Raw genomic sequence first — 24,333 nt, 5'->3', positions numbered from 1 at the left:
GCTAGGATTACAGGCATGAGCCATCACGCCTGGCAATTTGAACTGTTTTCATAATGAAAAGTTGGTTTAAGATGTAACTGCTTCCTGGGGCTGGTTTCAGTCCCCACTTTTGGATCACTCATTCCCTGGCATGCAGGGATTGTTGAAGCCACATGGGCCATGCCAGTCACTCTGCCCTGGTGGATTCGAAGTGGTGACCAGGGGCCGTTCTCAGCTGGGTCAGGGTCTCTAGGCCTTTCTGGCTGCCCCACCCCATATTGCCAGAACTTAAACCCTATGGCTTCCCTGCCACATGCTCCATCCAGACCTTTGCCTTTTGTAAGGGGAGGCTCCATAGCAAGTCCCTATCCCCAGGGCATGTAGAAACTGCTAAGTGCTAGGAACCTTCCCATCCTGGTAAAGAAGAGCTACTCAGGAAAAATAGCTGCTGACTTGCTGTGATTCTGCTAACTCCCAGAGGGGCTGGGGGCAGACTTTGGGACAGTCTTCTCTGTGTGCCGATACTGATCTGTGGACACCCCTGTCCACAGTTGACCCTCAGCCATCTCTCTGGCCTCACCTTCTCAGACCCAGCCCAACCAAAGGAGATCATGCCCATAGCTCTTTACCTGCCATTTCTGTTGCCCTGTCACCTTGTTCCCACAGTCTACTTGATGCAATATGGGGACAGCCTTGAGCTTTTCCAGCCTGTCACTTCCTGACTTCCTCCTTTAGGGGAGGAGCCTGAAACTTAGCATCACAGGAGAGAAGGTCAAGATCTGGGACTTAAAGAGTTGGTTCATGATATGCAAAGGAAAATTACAGAATCTCTACAGATTCTGCCATTTCAAGTCTGTTGTCTTGCCACAAAGTTCTGCTTTGGGTATTGGAATATAAATATTAATGACTTTATTTTTATATTCCTTATCTTCCACTCTACCCCAGTGATAGGTGGGTCTGACTAGGAAAACTGTCCCATCCACAGATAAAAATGCAAAAAAGCATATCACCATGTTTTGTATAATAATATAAAGTCATTACCATTGATTAAGTGGTTTAAATCCATCCCTCCTTCCACACATCTATGCCATAGGTTTTATCATCCCCTTTTACAAGTAATGAAATTGAAACTTCGTGAGTTGATGTAATTTGACAAACAATTGTACAAGAAGTATTGTAGGAATACTGCTTTATTTTTCCCTAATGTATAATAAAAGGAAGTTCCTTTAAATTCTAGCAGGATAGATTTTGATGGGGGTTAAGGCAAATTTTCCAGTCTTATTTCCTGCACTTCTCTTGGACTGCCCCCAACCCCTCTGTTTCATTTGGTGTCACTGCTTGTATTTGCAAACACAAGGACACCTGGGGAATTCTTGGTGGCTCCACTGTATGTTTTAAAATTCCACTGTAATGTCACTGGGAAGATTTAGTAGTAAAATTCCTGACAATTCAGAAATAAAAAAAACTTAATGAGCATAATATAAGTGGCAAAAAGTTGCAATAAATGTTTTAAAATGTAGATGTCTGCCATAAACTTTAGTTAACAAGAATGTCCTTTAGACCTGACCTGTTGCGTTTTCTGGTTTACAATTCCCATGGCAGAATCAAGTAGCTGTGAAAAGCAAATCAAAAGACTCAGGTTCAGTCCTGGCTTAGCCACGTAGCATGACTTAGTGACTTCCAGAGGCTCGTTTTCTTATTCTGGACAATGGAGCTAATGGCACATGCTTCTGGGGCTTGTTGGAGGGGCTAAATGAGGTGGCCTACAGCACACAGAGCTTTGTACTGACACAAAGGTAGGCTCAGAGTTGTTTTTCTTTTGCTGGCTGAAATAAATCTTTTACAATTTAATTCCTGAGAGAAATTGTGTAGAGTACTGAAGTACACTAGGATCTTTTAAAATGAATGAACATTTCGCAATATCTAGGAATCGTTACTGCTCAATATTTTACTGTGTAATGATAGCAGATTGCCCTGAATCTGTATTGTCACCAGAACACAACCTTGAAAGGCACAAACAAAGTAAAGCTAGCTAGTCGTGGTGGCTCACTCCTGTAATCCCAGCACTTCGAGAGGCTGAGGCGGGCGGATCCCTTGAGGTCTGGAGTCCGAGACCAGCGTAGCCAACGTGGTGAAACCCTGTCTCTATTAAAAATACAAAAATTAGCCAAGCGTGGTGGTGGGCACCTGTAATCCCAGCTACTTGGAAGGCTAAGGCAGGAGAATTGCTTGAACCCGGTAGGTGGAGGTTACAGTGAGCCGAGATGGCGCCACTGCACGCCAACCTGTGTGACAGAGCAAGATTCTGTCTCAAAACACAAACGAAGAAAGTAAAGCCTTTCTGCCTCCCAAGAAAAATACTGAAAAAAAAAAAAAACCCAAACCTGTTGCTAAGGTTAACTTGATTTTTGTTTATCAAGGTTTTATGTTAGTTGCATAATACACAAGCCACCTTTGCATTAGAAGAAAACCTTTTTTTTGAGGTGGAGTCTTGCTCTGATGCCCAGGCTGGAGTGTGGTGGTGCCATCTCAGCTCACTGCAACCTCTGCCTCCCAGGTTCAAGCAATTCTCCTGCCTCAGCCTCCTGAGTATCTGGGATTATAGGCGCTCGCCACCACTCCTGGCTAATTTTTTGGTTTTTTTTTTTAGTAGAGAGGGGGTTTTGCCATACTGGGCAGGCTGGTCTCGAACTCTTGACTTCAGATGATCTGCCCACCTCAGCCTCCCAAACTGCTGGAATTACAGGCGTGAGCCACCGCACCCAGCCAAAAGAACACCTTTTTCCCAATACATTTCCTTATAAGAATGGCAATGAAACGGGCTACTGGTATCAATTACTGATTACCTCTTTACTACCCCAAGCCAGCAGGATAAGTATTTATGCTCTAATTAAAGGAACCGATATGAGATACCTTTTGCTCTAATGACATTATCATTGTTTTCTGTTGAATAACTTTTCCATTGAGTGGACGTATATTAAATCTTAATCAAAAGAAAACACTGTAAAAGCCTATTAAGAAGTAGAAGAGAAGCTTGGAGAGTCTTAGCTATTAAAAAAAAAAAAAAAAAAAGATATAAGAGTTGAAATGGAATCCTCTCTGCTGTAGGGCAGGGATAAATCATGCAGTCAGTAAGGCAGCAGGGAGGGTGGAGCGAGGCCACCCGGAACCCCCTCTCAGTGGCTCAAGTTGCCCCCAGTCAAGTGTGCTGAGCATGGAGCAACTGATGGGGGAAATGGGAGCTTTTCAGCCACCTCTGCTTTCAGTCTCCCCACAGTAGATTTATTGTGCTGTCTGAGTGCTGTGGCTTTCCTGAACATACAACATGCCTATATTCAAATGTTAATAAAAATAATACATTTCTTTCATGTAGCAAACATTTATTATCTTTTTCCTGTAGAACTATGAGCTGGAAGGCATAGGGAGGATTTGTGGGGAAGGCAATGGGTAGGAGCACTTAAAATTGTGTAAGTCATTACAGCCTTAATGACAGAGCTGCCAGTGACCACTCCTGCCTCCACTCTCCCAGCACAGGCCCACCTGGGCACATCTCCCCAGCAGGACCCTGAGAACTGAAAGGCAGCCAGTTTCCATTCCAATCCCCGCCCCATCCCTCACTGGCTCATCGAACATCACTTCTTTAAACATCAGATTCCTTAGTTCTTAGTAGGAAATCCAAGTCAGTTCATGCTTACACTGTTTGAAGTAAAGCTCCTGCGTTTTGTTTGTTTGTTTGTTTTCAGCCTCATTTCTGTTCAATTTATTTTAGGCTCTTTAATCTTTAAAACATATTGGTACAGATAGTGTCAGACCTGAGTGTACTTAACTATCTCCTTTAATCACTTCCTGTATAATTCTGGGCAAACTATGTGGCATCTCATAGCCTCAGTTTTTCCATCTGTAAAGTGAGCGTAATCTTGGAATCTAATTAAGGAGAGTACCAACCACACACCTGCCCTACAACATCACTGGTATAATGCATATATGCTCCCATTTAACTGAGATTTTTTAAATGAAGAATCAAAAACTGTCAGATGTAAATGGATTCTGCTTTGGCCACAGAAGTTGGTCTTATCTACTGAAAAGTTATAAATACTTATTATTGAGCTTGTGTAATGACTGAGGAATTCTTTTTCAGTGAGCATTATATCATTGCTCAAGGCCCAACAAGGCAACCGCACCAACCTATAGACTTGTTGGCTTTGGTTGGTGAGTAGTGATAATTCTGAAACCAGATGGCACATGGGTGTTGCTGGGTCTGGGCAATGTGATTTTATCCATGTACATGCTTTATCTCTCTCCTTAGTGTGTTGGAAAAATTATGAGTGTCAGAAAATAAACACAACTACAATTTGTTAATTTATAATTTACAAAATAATTTTTAAGTATCAGAAAAATTCCTAATTGAGATAATTCAAGAAAAGTGAATTGCTAAATTCCAAGAAATGGTATTCACCTTTTATTAATAGAAATTTGATTCTTCACTAGCCCTACTAAGTAAATGCTGAACAGATGTTTAACAAACGTTGGCACAAAGAGGTATCAGATTATTGACCTGCCCTCAATGGCTACATAGTTCAGTGCAGCCTCGCCAGGACCTCTACCAGAGGTTTTCTAACATTTTCCAATTATGATCTACTTCCTGCTCCCGTGTCAGATCCCAGGGGTTTCTTCAGTTTACCTTTGTTTATACCAGCTCTCCACCTTGACTGCATTCCTCCCCTTATCTCATCCACCTATCAGAATCTACATTTCCTGGATGCCTTTCATGATGTTAACCCCCGCCCCCCAAACTGCATTGACATTTTGTTCTATTTATATCTGTCTCATAATTATTACTGTCTGAATTGACTACCTTTGTTCAGTTCGGTAGACCATTACTTAGCACCTCTGTGTTCTAGAAATTATTCCAGGTGCTGGTGTTACTGAAACATGAGGGGTTTAATCTATGTCCTGCTGCTCAGCACACAGAAAGCCAATCTCTGAGATAAGGATTATTGCCAAGGAAGAAGGCTTTAATTGGGTGCTGCAGTCGAGGAGTTGGGAGCCCAGTCTCAAATCCATTTCCCTGACCAACTATAACTAGGAGCTTATCTAGCAGGGAAGAAATGTAACAGGTATAAGAAAACAGGAACTAGGGAGGGGCAAGGAAGCAATCAAGATGAATGAAGGGTCTGGCCTGTCATGTCTGGATGCAGTGATCTGGTGAGTTTCAATTCTTTTTATCTTATTTTATTTTATTTTATTTTATTTTATTTTATTGAGAAGCCTAAAGGTTGTTTCCTGAGGAAAGAACTCAGATAAAACAAATATAAGTTTCAAGCTTTAAGACCAGAAAGGTCAATTTCTATGTTTATCCAAAAAAAAAAAAAAAAAACTGTCTATGGGACTATTGGGTCAGTTTCACTGGGAATATGAAAATGTACCCTCTGTCCTCTTGAAGAAGTCATAATTTGGGTTAGCAAAGACAGATATTTGTGTTGCTGACTAAAAAATATCAAGTGTACAGAAAAAGAGCTTTGTTGGGCTAGGAGGAAGTACTCTTCATTTTGTCAGGGGCCTTAGATGCAGAGAGTGAGGACTCAGAAGACTCTTCATTAAGGAGCTGGTATTTGGACTGGGGAGCCCAGTGGACAAGAGTAATTTCACCTGGTGAAGGCAGGGACAAGGGCATTCCAGGTTAGAGACAAAGAAATGTACAAAGGAAGAGATGCACCTGGGGAGAGGGTCCAAGACCTAATGGCCTGGCCTTTGAGGCCAGGTTGAGGGCTTCCACCTGAACACTGGCCAGTGCTCAACAGAGTGGGGATCACAGGTGTCAGAGCTTTCAAACCTGCACATCCATGAGCTAAGTCCCATGGCCTCAGAGACACTGGGGATGGGGCTGTGGAGCCTGAATTGGTATCTATCTCACTGTGTGACTCTCATGTGCTCTAAGCAGGCATAGGCAGGATCGGGGGATGACCTGATCAGACTTCCATTCTGGAATGGAGCTCTGGCAACTGTGTGGAGAATGGATGGAGGGAGAGGCCATGCCATAGCAGCCTACATGAGGTGTGACCATGGCAGAGAGGATGAAGGGTGGAATCATTACAGAGGTAGAAGTGGCAGGATTTAGTGTGAGATTGAGGTGAGAGCTCAGCGGAAGGAGGACCATGAGGGTGCCTGAGATTTGTAGCTTCAGTACTTGGTGGTGATCTAAACTGAAATACCCCAGAAGCAGGAAGATGCTTGTGATTTCAGACCTTCATGTCTTCATGCCATATTAAATCAATTACTGTTTCTTGAGGTGCAGACTGTGCCACTACACCTATCACAGCAGCTTGTATGTAGCAGATATATTACCCTCTGTGAAATGAAAATATTCAATATGTGACTGGAAATGTTGGCCTGGAACTCAGAGAAGCGGGCAGAAATGGAGACAGATTTGAGAATAAACCGCATTGCAGTGAAAGTTGAAACCCTAGTAACAGATAAGATCACTAAGGAAAGAGGCAAAGAGAGAGAAAAGAGAACCTGGGGAAAGCTTGCATTTTTAGAAGACTTGAGGATGATAAGTACACAGAAAAGAGAGTTTTAAGTCAGTAGTCTCAAGTTCAGCTGAATAGATTGGGGTTGAGAAAAAACGCTGGAGCAGAGATGTAGTGGTCATTGGTTCACCTTCAAAGAGAAGTTCAATGGCACTGGATGGGCCAGGTTATAATACCATATGGAGTGGCTTGATGGTGAACACTGACCCCTACTTTTCTAATTTTAACACTGAAGAAATACAGTGATGAGGCAGAAAGGTTACAATTACCATTTTTCTTCCTTTTTAAAGAATGGAAGAGATTTGAGTATTTGGAAGCATTTATGATTATATATTGAAGGCAAAAATGAGTATACTCTCTAAGCATTTCTCACTGCAGGCTTGTTTCTGTGCCATCCTCCAGGGCTGAATGTGGATGGAGTGTTGTTGAAGGGCCTCCAGAAGTAAACATTGTGACCCCACTCCAGGATGGTACAAAAAATTCGCTGATTATTTAGATAATGAAGAACCGCGCTCTGCCTCCTGTGGCCTGGAAACACTGTGGTGTTTTCCTAACATTTTTGTGTCCACAATCTACAGAGCATGTAAAAGATTCCAACCTAGTACACCTCTCATCCATACTTGTGAAAAATACTTTACTAGTTGCAATACATTTTGATCTTTATTTTTCTCTTCTTCCTATGATATTCTGTTCTGTTTCATTAAAAGGGAAAAGAAACCCTGGTCAGGATCCATGTGAATGGATTTGCTGATGTGCAGTTTGACCAGCCCTGTTCTGTTCCATCCTTGACTGTAGCGGTGATGAACTGTCACCGACACGTACATTTTATATGTGAGGCCTAAGGCAGGTTACTTCACCTCACTAGTCTCAGTTTCCTCATCTGTAAAATGGGGGATGATTTTACCTGCCCAGCATTTCAGGTTGAACATCAGATGAGACCCTTCATGCAAGAGTTTTCTCTCTGTGAAAATGCTACACAGGTGAAAGATTGTATTATTGCCAAAACTTTCGTTCTTGGCAGAGTACCCAATACGTTATTTGCTGATTTCTCACATTGAGGCTTGAAATGCCCCATTTGTATCTGTAGTCATCTTTGTGGTTGGTTTGTAAGATTTTTTTTAAAGAAATGGGTTGGTTGATTTTTAAATAATGGTTCCGATGGGAGTCAGCACATGACAGTCATTGTGTTTTAATGTTTTCTTGTTAGTGGGGCTCTTACCTTTACAAAGTTGATCAGTGGAAATTAAATGAGCATCATTTAGAAGGGACGTCAGTCCCCTTCGTGTTTAAGTATTATTATTAGTAGCGTTACTGGCAGAGTTGTTTTTTGTTGTTGTTTGTTTGTTTGTATTCTGCCACCCATCCTAGTAAGTCCTGGGGAGAGAAAACCTGTTTTGTCCCCAAGGCAATCAGAAAGCAATATCAACTTAAGCCCCACAATCCTAGGAGGCTTTCAGCAGTCATTCACCTTGAATCCCTCTTGGCTAATTTACAAATAGATACATTTAAACTAGGCATCCTTACCGAATCAGTGTAAATTAATCCACATACATGCTTAGTTCTCCTGTGGGCAGTAATGCTCACTAAAGTATATGCTTTAGATCTTGCACTTGTATCTTTTGTTATGGTAAGTTATTTTCAAAGGCCATTACTTGCTTTTAGACTCTGTGTGCTGAGAGATAAGGAGATGGTTTGTGTTGGCAGAGAATGAGGCTCCTAGCCTCTCTTGGTCCCAGAGGCTGTCATTCCTGTGTACGTGTTTCACTGGAGGGAACTGTCCCAGAATCAATATTTGCATAGGAAATTTTCCCCAACCAACTCTCATTCTGATCAGATAAAAGAAAGATTGAACTCAAAAATCTAAATAACTCCTTCCTCCTTTTCCCACCACATGAGCCACACCTCTAGAAGGCATAAAGAGAGAAATTGTGTTTTCATTTATTTTTTGACATTAATCTATGCATTAAAGGGTCAACAGAGCTCTCCCTTTCAGGGGACCGTATATATTTTATACGCGCAGCTTCATAGGATAATCATAAATCCTTGTCTAGGATAAATATACTTTTGCTCCCAAGATGCATTCTTAGAAGTATAATTGTTCATATTTCCAAGAAAATAATGTTATTTATGCTGTCTTCTCTTTGTCATTAGGGGGTTGAGGTTGCGTCCAGCAGAACTTTGAGAGTTTGTCCATTATGCAGATTTAGCTTGCAAAGTTAGCTTTGCCAAGTCCCTTAACTTGCTTTTGTTTCTAATTCTCACCCTGTTAGTTTCAGCATAATGGTAGGCAACTGATTTTGAGGTCTTTTAAGATGTGACAATAAATGTAGCATTGTTGGGGATAAGCTAGAAATAAATACAGGACTGACACTTTATCCTAGGTTTGCTTTTATGTTCATCTATTCCTCCGTTAGTTCTATTTCTATGTATTAAGAATTATTCCTAAAACTTAAAAAGTAGTGTGAGGCCAGGTGAAGTGGCTCATACCTGTAATTTCAGCATTTTGGGAGGCCGAGACAGGAGGATCGCTTGAGCCCAAGAAGTCCAGGCTGCAGTGAGGCATGATGGTGCAACCATACTCCAGCCTGGGTGACAGAGGGAGACCCTGCCTCAAAAAAAATGTGTTAACTCTCAATCTGAAATTATGATTTAGTGTCCTGCATGTTCTATGTTCTAGTATAATAAGGTAAGAATAAGCAATGCCTATACCCTAGAGCATTGTTGTTTTAAAACCAAAAACATGAATTCAGTAGGCTAAAATATTCTGAAATTTAATTTTCTTCATTTTCATTGAAATTAGCACTTTAAAGAGCAAAAATTCAAATAAAGCACAAATGAAGTGCCAAAGTATGGTTGCTTTTCATGTGAAGTTATTTCGCATTAGTATATGATCAGCTTGCCCTCCAAGAAAATTACTCTGCATTCCAGGATGAGGAAAGGCTTCTTCTATTATTTCAATTGGTTAAGTGGAATTCCTTACTTCTGTAGCCCATTGCATTTTAAAGTGGAATTTAGGATATTATTCTATGTTTTATTTTCCCTTTATAGTCTTACCTCTAGTTTTCAGAGAAAACACGAATGTTTTCTTTGTTCTTAAGTTTCTTCCTAGCTGGGCAACAGTAGCAACAGGGAACCCCCTTTGAACAGGCATGAATGGAACTTTTCTCTGAAAAATAGAAGAAAAGCTTCTACCCACTTCACCTCTTCCTACCTTGCTTTTAGATGCTCAGCTGGTCAGAGTTATCCTAGTTATCCAAAGAGTGAACAGAAGAATTTCTCTCTTTTCTTCTTTCATAAATAGTTACAAAAGAAGTAGCTTATTATATAAGTAGGCATAGTCAAGCAGTGCAGTTTTGATCACTTGGGGATACATTGTTCATGCCGGTTAGCATTTGCAGAGCCCTACTGTATGCACAGCATTATAGGTAGGCTCCATGGTAGGCACCACACAGCAGGCATGAACAGCATACAAAAGCAAAAGGTACATGAAATGATATTTTAAAAAATACAGAGCAGAGAGCACAATATTTGAAAGTACACAGGCCGAGCGGGGCGGCTCACGCCTATAATCCCAGCACTTTGGGAGGCCGAGGTGGGCAAATCACTTGAGGTCAGGAGTTTGAGACCAGCCTGGCCAACATGGTGAAACCCCGTCTGTATTAAAAATACAAAAATTAGCTGGGCATGGTAGTGCACGCCTGTAATCCCAGCTACTCGGGAGGCTGAGTGAGGCAGGAGAATCCTGAGGTGGAGGTTGCAGTGAGCCAAGATTGTGCCACAACACTCCAGCCTGGGCAAAAAGAGTAAAGACTTTGTCTCAAAAAAAAAAAAAAAAAAAGCCACAGAATAATGCAAACTGAGTCAATAAGTACACTGGGTGACCTCACTGTCAGCTAGGTTGGTATGCTTTGGCCTACTTTTGATGGAAAGGGCGAAAAGGATAAATGGCATAGTGGATACAAGGAGTAACTAATTAGGAGTAATCCTTGATTGCTTCTCCTTCATGTCCTTTTTTCTCCTTCCATATTCAATTCATTGGGCAGTTGTGTCCATTTTGTCTAAAAAAATACAGCTCCAGTGTTCCATGTTTTTCCTGCTCATTGCCACTTCCCTGATCTGAGTCATTGTCATCTGCAAGCAACATTACAGCAACTGATGTCTCCCTGCTTCTGCTCTTGTTTCTCTCAAGTCTGTTCTCCACAAAGAAGCAAAAAAGAACTTTTGAAAATATACATCAAATCATGCACTTCCCAATTTAAAATTCTTTTGTGGTTCCCCATGTTCTTAAGCTTAGATCTGAATTTATTGTGGTCTCTACTCTCTCCAGGCTTGTTGAATGTCACATCTCCTGCTATGGACATAATAGCTGCTCCGTAAATATTTGTGAAAACGGAAGAACAAATTATCTAAAGAGAAAAGTAATCCAGTCATTATGCGTGGATCAGTTATGTAAAATACATTTTGGTATTGAATGTCAGTGTGAAATTGGACATTTGGAGGAAGCTAGAGAGTTCAGAGAAGCCCTTCAGTGATGAGCAGGAGAAGTTCAGACACTATGAGATAAGCAATACATAAGCCAAAGTCTGGCACTTGTTGTTTTTATACTTTTTGAGACTAATTATTTTAGCATTGTGCCCAAGCTGGATTGGATTAGTGAGAGGCTAGAGTCAGGGGCTTTGTGTAAGAGGTCATTGTACCAATGAAGAAAGGGTGATAAGGGCTTGGATAGGGTGATGCTGGGAAGGGAGAGATGGATTCAGGACTCCACGGTATGGAATTTTGTGGTAACAATGCACTGCGCAACCCAGATATAAAATACTGTGCTTCCTTTATTATATGACATTTAAACTGTGAACCAGAAAGCCACGTTAAAAAATATATATGGCTGTTCTCACATGAAATGAATAAAAGTCTTCATCTTATACGCCCAACTGCCCTTTTGGTAAAGCACAATACTGATATGATGATGTCTGGATGGGTTTAGGTGAAGAACAGAATTAAGATTGAATTTTCTCACTGCCGTTGATTTAATGCATGAGATAATATGCATGAGAAATACCCAGTGCTATTAGCTAACTTCACATTTGATTAACAAAAAATAATGCCATTATTTACATTTTGTGAATCTAACATTTTTTCCCGCTAAATTGTGATCTGAAAGAAAATTATCTGAAGCATTTTTTCTTTGATGATATATTTGTTTAATAGTATTCTTTTTTTTTTTAAGCAATTGAACAAGATGAAGAAAACAATGACAAACATGTAGCTGTAACAGAAGCCGAAAGTGTTCCAGATTCTCAGGTATGATCAATTCTGTGACAGCCCCTCATCATACCTGAGTGTGTTGAGGGTGGTGAGACAATGCAGGTGTTCAAAACTGATATAGGTTTTACCTTTTATGTTTTGTAAATAGCTACATTACTGGGAATAAAGTGCTCAGTTTTGATATAAAGGTGTTCCACACTAAGGGTCCTAAACTGGTAATTAAATTTATAATTTGATTTATGGGAGAGGGTCAGATAGACACACTTTACTTCCCAGAGAAAGCAAGGGAAATGAGTGAAGGGCAGACGTTCCCCTGAAGCAGGCAGTGGAGAATGAGCCAGCTGACAGCACTGGCCTGCCAGAGGTTCTGTGCCACCTCCCAGTAGCTAAATCATGGCATGAATATGCTTTAGGTAGCATACCTCCAAATACTACTGCACCATAAAAACTTTGGACACCCTAGTGCTGCCAGCTGTTGACTTTACACAACAGTGGAGCATTTAAAAGTTCCGACTCAGCCTGGTTGACTCATCTCACTTCACCTTTAAGGTTACAAATCTGTTGATTCTGGTCAGACGAATCACATTAACTTTTTCAATAAAGGTTGCCTGGACAGTAATGTTTTAACAAAGTCACATTGTTTTGCTGTGGTAATATTAAACATGCAGCAGTCCTCAAGTTCATATTAAAATTATACTGAAGGCTTCCAAGCAAACCTGTGCAGGGATTCCCCAGCTCAGTGTATTTACCACTTTCTCCAAGATTTCTTAAAGTCTTAAATTACTAGTGGGACAAAGGTTTCTAAATTTAAAATACTGTTATTCTTTATTTGTTCTGAACTTATTCTATGGGTAAATGTCTGTTTGAATGCAATTTTATTTCTCAAAAGGATACACAGACCTTATTGTTCAGGATTTTGTGATTTTTATTCAGCAATGGTTATATAACTATATCTACAGGACATACAGAGGGATGAAATCATGAAACCAGTACATAGATAATTAGATCAGGAACAGATTCTACATAGGTTTGAAAGTTGAATTAAGTTCATTGGGCAGCATGACATCATTATAAGTGTTATAGGCCTAAGCTGGGTAGGAAGGCAGGCACTTGTCACCTCCTCTGGTGGTGTGTAAGAAAACTTGATCTGCTACCATAGTGGAAACACCAGTTTTATTGGTTTAATTCTACAGGCCCATCTATAGAAATTCCCTGGATGGAATAAGTAGTTCAAATCATGCGAGGTGAACTTAAAGAAAACTTAGAATTATACCATCAGATATGTAGGCAGAATTAGAAATAAAAATGTATGCTTATTGGTGTGTACATATGTGTGTAATTTATATGTACAATTTATTTGATTGATATATATACATATAATGGCTTGAGCACCTATTTGCCAGGCCCTTCACAGTATTTCAAATTACTTCAATCTTCATTCCAGAGCATATTTTAAGCAAGTTAAGTGGATCCTGATTCCTTCTTCCCCATACATGATGAAATATGTTACCGTGGGAAAAGTACCTCTAGGCTGCTGAAAACTTGAGGTCTATAGAGGGTTAAGATGGTCACTAAGCCCAGAGAGACTTGGCCTTGTTGTACACAGGCTTCCTATCTACCAGAGATCTCTCATATGTTAGCTGCTTTTTTCTTACTAAAAATACCTTTTCTGCTTAGGAAACTCCCTGTTTTAATGCTGTCACATGTGGGTGGAGTGGAGAGAGCATTTAGAGTTGGGTTTACATCCCAGCCCTTCTTCCTTAAGGGATGTTCCTTAGTGGCTGTAAACCTGGAAGATCCTGTAGGGCACCTAAGTCTTTGTCCCCATGGTGTCCCCACGATGCTAGGCAGTACCTAGCATGCATGGTTTTCATCTCTGCAAAATGGAGATATTATAAGCTTCTCATGAGGTTGAAATGAAGCACATAAAAGGCTTCTGGCAATCCTGGCACATAGGAGAGTTTCAATAAATGTTGGGCAGCATACTGTAAAGACTAGGGGTGCTGCCTCTGGGGCCACACTGCCTGGGTTCTTTTCCTGACTCTGGCACAGTAACCTTGGGGTAGTAACAGGGGCAGTGGCTCACACCTGTAATCCCAGCACTTTGGGAGGCCAAGGCGGGCAGATCATGAAGTCAGGAGTTTGAGACCAGGCTGGACAACATGATGAAACCCTGTCTCTACTGAAAAAAAAAAAAAAAAAAAAGATTAGCTGGGCGTGGTAGCGGGCACCTATAATCCCAGCTACTAGGGAGACTGAAGCAGGAGAATCATTTGAACTCGGAAGGCGGAGGTTTCAGTGAGCCGAAATTGTGCCATTGCCCTCCAGCCTGGGTGACAGGGCGAGACTCCATCTCAAAAAAAAACAAAAAACAAAAAAACCTTGGGCGACTTAACTCTCTTGTGCTCCTATTCTCCTTTTCTGTAATAATACTGGGAGCAGTATTATTACACTTAACAATAACATTTGGGCAGCACTTCATATATATTAGACCCTCTAAGGCTCTTTGTTTTTATTAATGTATTTAAACCTCACAGCAAACCCTCCAGGATAGGCAGTTTAATTACCACCACTTTATAGATGTGCCAGTAAGGGATGGGGTGAGGTCTCAAACCAGGGCAGTCTGGTTCTGATGTCCTTGCTTTAAACAGCTGTGCAAACTGCCTTTCTAACCTTTGTAAAATGGAAATAATTGTTAGATTGTTCTGAAGATTGAACGACTACATGTGAAGCAGTTAGAACAGCGCCTGACACACAGTAAGCACCCAACAAAGTCAGCCTCTCTCAGTTATTGTCACTCTGACCATCCATCTCATTGCTTTTTGGTTGGAAGTTCTTGTACCTTTGGTTGGAATATTTAAAGTATCTAACTGGGCCAAGTTGCAGCATTACTCTCTGCCAGATGGTATCTTCACAGACACAAAATATTCTAGTCCCTTCACTCTATTATAGGATAAAAGGATTTAAGAATCTTTGTCAAAATGTACTGAAAATTTGTCTGGTTCTAGCTTTTAAGAATTCTAGTGAGATTTTTCATTAGTTATTAATTGATTGATTGATTGATTGATTGAGACAAGGTCTCACTCTGTCACCCAGGCTGGAGTGCAGTGGCATGATCATGGCTCACTGCAGCCTCAACCTCCTGGGCTCAAGTGATCCTCCCACCTCAGCCTCTTGAGTAGCTGGAACAACAGGTGCACACCACCACATCTGGCTAATTTTTTGTATTTTTTGTAAAGACAGGGTTTTGCTATGTTGCCCAGGCTGACCTCAAACTTCTGGGCTCAAGCAGTCTGCCCACCTCAGCCTCCCAAGGTACTGAGATTGCAGACGTGAGCCACCACACTTGGCCTTGAGTAATTTATAATGTATTGAACTTTGGAAAATCTTGCTTTGTTCCATTAGCCATTGGCCACTGGATTCAGTGAATGTTTTCATTGTCTCCTATCCTCCATTTGAATCAATCATTCTATTATTAAGTGATAATTAATTATACAAATTAACTGCTAAATATTTGGTAACTAATTTATCAGTAGACTATAACTTTAAAAATATCTATACTAAAAAACTTATTTAAGACTGTCAAAGAAAATTGATTATCCTGTTAAATCTTTTATGTTTGATATTATTTGAGTTTGCTTATTCTCTTTTTTAACTTTTTAATTATTTTTTTAACTTTGCTGCCCTGCTTACCAGTGTGGTCAAGAATGTATACACAAGTCTGAGCTGTAATTTCTCTTAGGTCAAAACAAAGAAAATATTGGTGGCCTCCCTACTTTAGTCTGAACGTTAAAGGAATCAAGTATGTGAAATGAATGCACTCCTTACTTTATCAATTATCTAAATTTATAATACTATATATTATGTAAATTTATAACGCTGTATTTTGATTTTATTCAGAAGGGATAATTTTCTAAGTACGAAAGATTAAGAAAGTACTTGAGGGGAAGAACAGCATAAATTTCATGTTAGTGTGGTTTCTGTCTTATTCCTGGCTCTCATCATACTCTGGCAGGATGCAGCATTACACAGTATTTCTATAGGATGGGTCTGTCCATCCTATACAAAGGTGATGTTTTAACACAAGAAATTCCACAAAGGAGTAGGGCCAGAGAAACTGAATGTCCATTGCCTTGCCTGGACAGTGAAAGGCTAGGAATTATGAAATGATTTCTAAATCTCCATGATGCCCCAGTATGGTGTTTGAGGCCCATACCAGTGACTCCCTAGGGATTCCTCACCTGCCTTGACCATCACACTTTCAATTAGGTACATTTCTCACTGTGGATGCTTTGTAGTTCTTTTCCCAATTCTCAAGGGGCATATTCTTCTATCTATAACAGGGAGAGCTTTTTCATAGTCTAACTTTTTTTTCTGAAGAAATTTGAGAAAATGAATATTTGTTGCCCTAAAATTATTATTATTTTTTGACTATGAACTGTCTTCTGAATTTTCCTGGAAAAGAATTCTTAATCTTTTCTGTTTTGAAAATAAAGTGCATATGGCCGGGCGCGGTGGCTCACACCTGTAATCCCAGCACTTTGGGAGGCCGAGGTGGGCGGATCACAAGGTCAGGAGATCAAGACCATCCTGGCAAACACTGTGAAACCCCGTCTCTACTAAAAATACAAAAAAATTAGCTGGACATGGTGGTGGGCGCCTGGAGTCCCAGCTACTCGGGAGGCTGAGGCAGGAGAATGGCATGAACCTGGGAGATGGAGCTTGCAATGAGTGGAGATTGCGCCACTGCACTCCAACCTGGGCGACAGAGCAAGACTCCATCTCAAAAAAAAAAAAAAAGAAAAGAAAGAAATAAAGAAAATAAGGTGCATACAATAGAATAATATATCATCTAAGCTCATCAGTGTTTTATTCTGTCATTTATATTTCTGTTTAAAATAGCAAAAAAATTATATGAACTTCTAGGCTTAATTTTCAATGAAATTAAGATATTATGTAGTAATTAATAAGAATTTATCTGAACACCCTGAATTTGAACTGAATAGCATTCTGTTATTGCAGAAGTGCTTTCATGAAAGGTGGACTCTTTCTTTCTGGTTTCCCTGACCTTAATAAGCAATTTTTGCACGATGTTTTACCTAGGTGTTTTAGAAAAAGTGGTTGTTAAAGTTAAGATAATGCAGAGAATGTTTTAATACAAAGAACTGTGCTTTTGTCCCAGTAAGATGCTCATTTATCATCCCTGTGACTTTTCCCACGGGAATCTTGTCCATGCTTCATTCTGCCATTGAGGGGATGGACCCAACATTTTTATGACTCCATTTATAAAGGAAACAGGGTTTCATTTACATTCATAACATTTCTCTTCTCAAAGGCTGAAAATCCTATGAATAGCTTTAATTATACATTATGGAGACTTTTTTCAAAACAGACCTTGAAATAAAGCTCTTAAATAACTCTTCTGACAGTTATACATTAATCTTTTATTTTTTTCTGGCTTAGCAGTGTTAGGTAAATTGTTTATAATTAATTTTACATAGAGAAACTCAATAGACCAGGGATGTGAAAGTTTAGATCAAGGACCGTTAGTTATCTTGCTTCTCCTGCCATAACAAAGCTCCCACAATATATTAATAAATTCATGGATTTCTTGAATTAAGTCACTAAATTATGGAGCTCTGAAAGGGACCCTGAGGAACATCTAGTTCGGCATGATGCTTCCACATAGCACTGCCTTATAAATCATCTGGGATATGTGGGCTTCAAGTCTCCCAGTGAATGAAGAAGCATTCATAACCTCCTTGAAAGTCTTTTTTGATAGTTGTTATGTAAGGAATGCTATAGAATTGATTACCTTGTGAAACTGCATCTAGAAGTTGTTTGGAAACCAGAAAATCAAAACAGCAATATTCTCTCTTTAATTATAAGATGTGGAATTAAAGAAATAAGTTAGTCTGAAGCCCATTTTAAAAAGTAAGAGCATTTTGCCTTTAAAGTACATATTTGCTTCGTGGGCCCGAGTATCTGGTTGTAATGAAAATGTTTTCCTCCTGAAAGGAAACTTCATTTTATTTACATATTATTATTATATTTAGAGAGAGACAGAGTCTCACTCTTTTGCCCAGGCTGGAGTGCATTGGTGTGATCATAGCTCACTGCAGCCTCTAACTCCCGAGCTCAAGCAATCCTCCCGCTTTGGCCTCCCAAAACACAGGGATTATAAGCATGTGCCACTGCACTTGGCTGAGAGAAAAGTTTATATTTAGGATTCTAATCATATGTGAAAAATGTTTAGAGTTCCTTGAAAAATCATGTTCATACAGAAATCCAAAAAATAGTGAAGACCTCTTAAATTTCCTCTATTTAATTTCAGCCTTTTATTGAGATGCTGTAATCAGCTGATTAAAAAAACAACAACAACACTGTATTTGGGACCTACAGATAGAAGGACAGACTTTGTCTCCAGATTGAGTCTGTGGGAGCTTAGCTGAGTTGCTTTGGAGCCAGTGCTGGTGAAAGGAGGGAACAGGCTCCCCGTGGTGATGAGTTAGTTGTAGCTGCCCAGTACTCTCAACTATGTCCCACCACTGCCTGGGCCTCCATTCACCACATGCTGTCTTTTGTATGGGAGGGCCATACTGGGGAGCAGAGCAAGATCAGGGCTAAATCCATCACACCACTGATTACATCACAGAACAGGTTTCCAGGTTGGCATTTTGGAGGGTCATTAGCATCCTCCCTTCACCGCCAGGACAGTATAGTAAATACTGTGCAGATGAAATGGAAGGAGAGAGAAGAAATCCTCGCTGGTTGATGTACATGAATTTTTTAGATAATAGAAACATATTTAAGTGTCAAAACATTTAAAGAATGCTTATTTGTAAGTAGAAATTGCCCCAATTTCCCTGCCTCCATAGTTATTTTATAATACCATTGAAACTTTTTTACCCTCCTTAGTGTAGATTAAAAGAGCATCTTAATGATAGGCCCATATATTTACCATTGTCTTAGATTATGGACTGGATTAAAATCCTGACAAACAGAAATCTGCCCTAAGGAGGATGACTAGGAGCATAAAAGGATGTAAAAATAAAATCAAGTGGGCCTTTAGTAGTGCTTGGCAGTCTTTATTCTACTTCCCTTGCCCAGTTTCCCCTTCTCTTAGGCCAGAAGTTGACAAACCACAGCCTACTGCTTGTTTTTATAAATAAAATGTCATTGGAATGTAGCTGTGCTCATTCATTTATGTATTATCTCTTGGAGAATTGGGCAGTTGCAACAGAGACCCCATGACCTACAAAGCGTAGAATATTTACTGTCTGGCCCTTTACACAATGGTTTCATAGTGCTTGTAACCTGAATGACTATTAACGTGCCTTCTTTTCTTATGCCTCCAGCAGCATCTCCCCACAATTTCTTTTTTTCAGATAATAACTCGCTTCTTATTTTTCTGGGAAATAGAAGCCTTCAGAAAGGAATTTCTGCATGTCCCTACCACCAAATATGCCAACGTACCTGCATATTTACCCCTGTATTTCACTGTCTCTCCTGTTTCACTGGATGAAATATTTATATTCATATTTCTTTCTGAGAGTAGATCTTTATCTTCTCTTTCCTACTGAAGAACCTTACTCTTGAAAATGCCCCCTTCTCCCTCCTGCATCATCAAATTTTGCTCTCTACTGGAATTCTAATAAAGGTAAACATCCCGGAATAGCCCTCATGTTAAAGCAAATAAGCAAGCAAAACTCTCTTCAAGGACGGTTTTCAGCTAGTGCCTCATTTCTTGTCACAAATCTCTTTGGAAGAATTGTGTCCTATTTACTGTTGAACCCGTGCTAATAAAGCTTTTGTCGCTATCAGTTCAAACAGAAATTGCTCCACTCAAAGTTACCAATTACTTTTGTCAAATTCAGCATCAGTTATTTTGGGCCCATCTTGTTTGACGTTTCAGCAACATTTGATAGAGTTTTTCATTCCTTCCTCCTCGAAACAGCTTCACTACTCTCCAGATTCTCTTCTTGGAGCCACTCCTCCTCAGTCTCCTTTTCTGATTGATTACTCCTCATCTTCCCAGTATCGAAACAGTAGACTCCTGGATTTACACCATTCCTGGATTTACACCATTCCATTGATAAAACCAGAGGAATACCATCTGTACTCTGATGACTCTGGAATTCGTATCTTCAGCCTGGACTTCCCCTGAACTTCCAGACTTCTAACCCAGCAATTCCACTTGGATGTCAAATAGCCGTTTTTCTTCCCAGACCAACCCCTGCATCCCCCATGACAATTCCATCCTTCCAGTTACTCTGGGCAAATATTTTGGAGACTCCCAAACAGCAAAATCTGCTGGCTCTACCTTTGAAATATCTCCAGTGGTTAGAACCACATGTACCATCTTCACCACTAGCACAAGTTCCAAGCCATGTCTTTATGTGAAAACCAGGCTCCTAACTAGTCTTTTAGCATCAACTAGTTCCCCCAGTCCAACTGAGGACACATAATGATCCTGCCAAAATGTCAATCATATTTTGCCAATTCTCTGTTCAAAACCTTCCAAAGTTCTGTCGTATTCAGAAAAAGAATCCAAACTCCTTATACAGCCTATAAGGAAATTGTGTGTTGGGCTCCTGCATTACCTCTCAACCAGTGCCACCAGTCTACTGCTTACAGCTCTCTTCTAGCCCTGCTGCTGTCTCTGCCTATCCTTGACCGTGCCAACACACTTGAGCATTAGGGCCCTTGTACTTGCTGTTCCTCTGCCCAAAACACACTTCCTTCTGGATATGCACATCACCTCTTCCTCATTTCCTTTAGGTTACCATTCAGATGTCATTTTACTAGAAAACCCTTCCTTGACATTTTTATCTTAATAATGCCTTCAATTATTTCTCTGTCCCCTTACCCTGCTTCATTGTTTTTTCTGTCATATATTACCACGCAATATTTCCTATTGGTATGTTACATTATGAATGTATGCTCCATGATGTAAGGAACTTTATTTTTGTTTTTGTTTTGAGATGGACTCTTGCTCTGTCGTCCAGTGTAGTGGTGTGATCTTGGCTCACTGCAACCTCTACCTCCAGGTTCAAGCAATTCTCCTGCCTCAGCCCCTCTAGTAGCTGGGATTACAGGTGCACACCACCAAGCCTGCCTAATTTTTTGAATTTTTAGTAGAGATGGGGTTTCACCATGTTGGCCAGGCTGGTCTCGAACTCCTGAACTCAGGTGATCCACCCTACTCAGCCTCCCAAAGTGCTGGGATCACAAGCACGAGCCACCATGCCCAGCCAGAACTTTGTTTTTTTTAAAATGTTCACTACTGTATTCTCAGACTTATAGTAGGTTCTTGCTCAAATAAATCCTTTACTCTGTTGAGTGAATGAATGAATAAAATAATTTAGGGAACTAGGGATATTGTATTAGTCTGCTCTCTTGCTGCTAATAAAGACATACCTGAGATTGGGTAATTTATAAAGTAAAGAGGTTTAATTCATTCATAGTTCAGCATGGCTAGGGAGGCCTTGCAATCATGGCAAAAGGCGAAGGAAGATCAAAGGCATGTCTTACATGGTGGCAGGCAAGAGAGCTTGTGCAGGGGAGGTCCCCTTCATAACACCATCAGACCTCATGGGACTTATTCACTACCACGAGAACAGCACTGAATAATTCTGCCCCTGTGATTAAATTACCTGTTCCTGGTTCCTCCTACAGCATGTGGGGATTATGGGAGCTACAATTCAAGATGATATTTGGGAGGCGGACACTGCCAAACCATATCAGATATATATCTGGAGAATATTAAAATGAGAATATTATAAATGTTTGTTATTGGGAGAATCCACTCCCGATGTTTAATGTGGGTTCTTTTCTATTTCCTAAGTGTCTCAGCTGGGTTGAGAAATAAAGGGAAAGAGCACAAGAGAGAGAGATTTAAAGCTGGGTGTCCAGTGGAGACATCACATGTCGGCAGGATCCGTGATGTTCCCCGAGCTGTAAAACCAGCAAGTTGTTATTAGTGATTTTCAAAAGGGGAGGGAGTGCACGAATAGGGTGTGGGTCACAGAGATCACATACTTTGCAAGGTGATAAAATATCACAAAGCAAATGGAGGCAGGGTGAGATCACAGGACCACCGGATGAGGTGAAATTAAAATTGCTAATGAAGTTTCGGGGCACGGATTGTCATTGATAACATCTTATCAGGAAATAGGGTTTGAGAGCAGATAACCTGTCTGACCACAATTTATTAGGTGGGAATTTTCCTCGTCCCAATAAGCCTGGGAGCGCTGTAGGAGACCGGGGCTGATTTCATCCCTTCGGCTTCAACCATAAAAGACAAGACGTCTTAAAAAGGGGCCATCTATAAACCCACCTTCAGGGCGCATTGTCTTTCTCTGGGATGTTCCTTGCTGAGAAAAAGAATTCAGCGATATTTCTCCTATTTGCTTATGAAAGCGGAGAAATATAGCTGTGTTCTGTCCGGCTCACCGGTGGCCAGTTCAGTTACCTCTCTTGTTCCCTGAACATCGCTGTTACCCTGTTCTTTTTTCTTTTTCAAGATGCCCAGATTTCATGTTGTTCAAACACAGGTGCTTGCAAACAATTTGTGCAGTTGATACAATCACAGGGTCCTGAGGCGACATTCATCCTCCTCAGTTTACAAAGAAGATGATGGGATTTAGAGATTAAAGTAAAGACAGGCATAGGAAATCACAAAGATATTCATTGGAGAAGTGATAGGTGTCCATGAAATCTTCACAATTTATGTTCAGAGATTACAGTAAAGACAGGTGTAAGAAATTATAAAAGTATTAATTTAGGGAACTAATAGATGTCCATGAAATCTTCACAATTTATGTTCTTCTGCTGCGGCTTCAGTTGGTCCCTCCGTTCGGGGTCCCTGACTTCCCGCAATAGTTTGTATTTAAATATTTGAAAGAATGTCACATTGTATGAAGAATAGGCCTACTTTCCATTGCTTTAAAAGGCAGAACTAGTCCTCACGGATTGAAGTTAAATGGTTTCAGTTTTGTCTAGTGTGATAAGAGTAAGGGACTTTCCAACAAGCCTGGCTATCCAACAGAGTACAGACTGTCTTAAGATAAACTTAGGTCCCTGTCCAAGGAAACTTTAGAAAGGAACTGAAAAGCCACTTGTGAGGATGTTGTAAAAATCTCTGACTTTGGTGGAGGAATTCCACTTGCTGTCCTCTAGGAGTCTGTGATGTGGGCCACTTCAGAAATTTTTTGTTTATTTCCTTCCTAGTTGGACAAACTGCTAGTTAAAGAGATACCACAGCCCCTGGGAATAGTTAGTCATTGCTTTGCAGGAATGGTTCCATTTCTCTGCTGCCCACTCAACAACATGGGTATCTTGAGCACAAACCGTTAAGATCATGAAGTTTGGATTCTTCGCCGGCCCCTTTGCTATATTTGGTCATGTTATGGAGTATATTCAAATCCTGTAGGTTATGTTGAGGAAAACGGATTCCCTAGTTTTGACTGCTCCTGCCAAGTATAACTTTGGATTTCTTTATTAGATCATGTCTTGGTATGTCAGTATGAACCATTTTGGAAAGAATTTGAGCAGAAACACTTCATAATTAGTGTGTTAGAATGAACTTTTTTCTTTTTCCTATTTCAAAGTCTTAGATTCACCTCCCTCCTCCATTATTATTTAGGCACTTTGACCTAATGTAAAATATGATGCTTTATGGATCATTTCCAAACCCCAAGGAAGGAAATTTCGAGCTTTCTTTTTCCAATCCCTTATTTTTAGCAAACTATTTCACCATCTTTTATGCACTATTAGTGGTATTTTACTGATGCCCCATAGTAATTTTCCAATTGTGAAAAAATTTATCTTGTGATCTTGTTGTTAAGGGTTTATTTACATATGGAATAATTTGTTGTGGGGCTAAAGAATTGGGGTGTTGTATACTGTTATTTTTAGGGCTCTGTATCACTTCGCCCTTTCACCAGTGTGGTTCCTGGCTAACTTTCCCATGAGTTTTTAACCTCTTGCTAGGCTTTGCTTATGTAACAGGAAACAGGCTGTCAGGAACAAACAAACAGGAGCCTATCAGGCGCACACTTAGTAGCAAATGATTTAGTTTGCTCTTAAAGTAGAGTGATATGCAGACTCAACTTTAAGTCTTTTGGCATGGTGCTCCTAGATTATAATAATGTAACTTCAGTTTTTGAAAGGCAAAATATTTTCCCAAGACCATGATTTAATCCAGGCAGTGGAAAAGATGAGCTTATTATAAGGTGAACTTTGCGGTGGTGTCATGTCCTGGGACTGTGGTTTTAAGTATATCTTCGCTTTTTCTCCAACTCTTAAGGCAGGGGTGATGTGCAAGCTTCAAGAAAGAGATGAAATCGGACGAATTGAACTAGTTCAGAAGCTGGCAAGAGAAAACTATCAGTTTTTGCAGACGGACAAAAAAGAACAGGAGAAGTCTGAACACGTAAGCCTTTTGCCTCTTGGGGATGCAGGTTTGAAGGGGTGGAAAATGTTTCTGCCTGATTGCATGTTTGAACAAAAGACTATTTAATTTTAAATTCTTTAGGTTTTGGGGTTTTTTTCCCCC

General features: G+C 40.2%; 1 protein-coding gene across 1 annotated transcript in view; it reads left to right on the top strand.

Annotated features, from left to right (window-relative positions):
• The window catches only part of RAPGEF5 (Rap guanine nucleotide exchange factor 5), a 247,705-nt gene that overhangs the window by 119,735 nt on the left and 103,637 nt on the right, over nucleotides 1-24,333 (top strand). Inside the window, 2 exon segments of the mRNA XM_017871557.1 lie at nucleotides 11,737-11,810; nucleotides 24,085-24,210. Of these exon segments, the coding sequence (XP_017727046.1) occupies nucleotides 11,737-11,810; nucleotides 24,085-24,210 (200 nt within the window).

Source organism: Rhinopithecus bieti, unplaced genomic scaffold, assembly GCF_001698545.2.
Source record: "Rhinopithecus bieti isolate Rb0 unplaced genomic scaffold, ASM169854v2 scaffold_5882, whole genome shotgun sequence".
Lineage (NCBI taxonomy): Eukaryota > Metazoa > Chordata > Mammalia > Primates > Cercopithecidae > Rhinopithecus > Rhinopithecus bieti.
The sequence above is the reverse complement of the archived record's forward strand: the minus strand, read 5'-3'. Positions and strand labels throughout refer to the sequence as shown.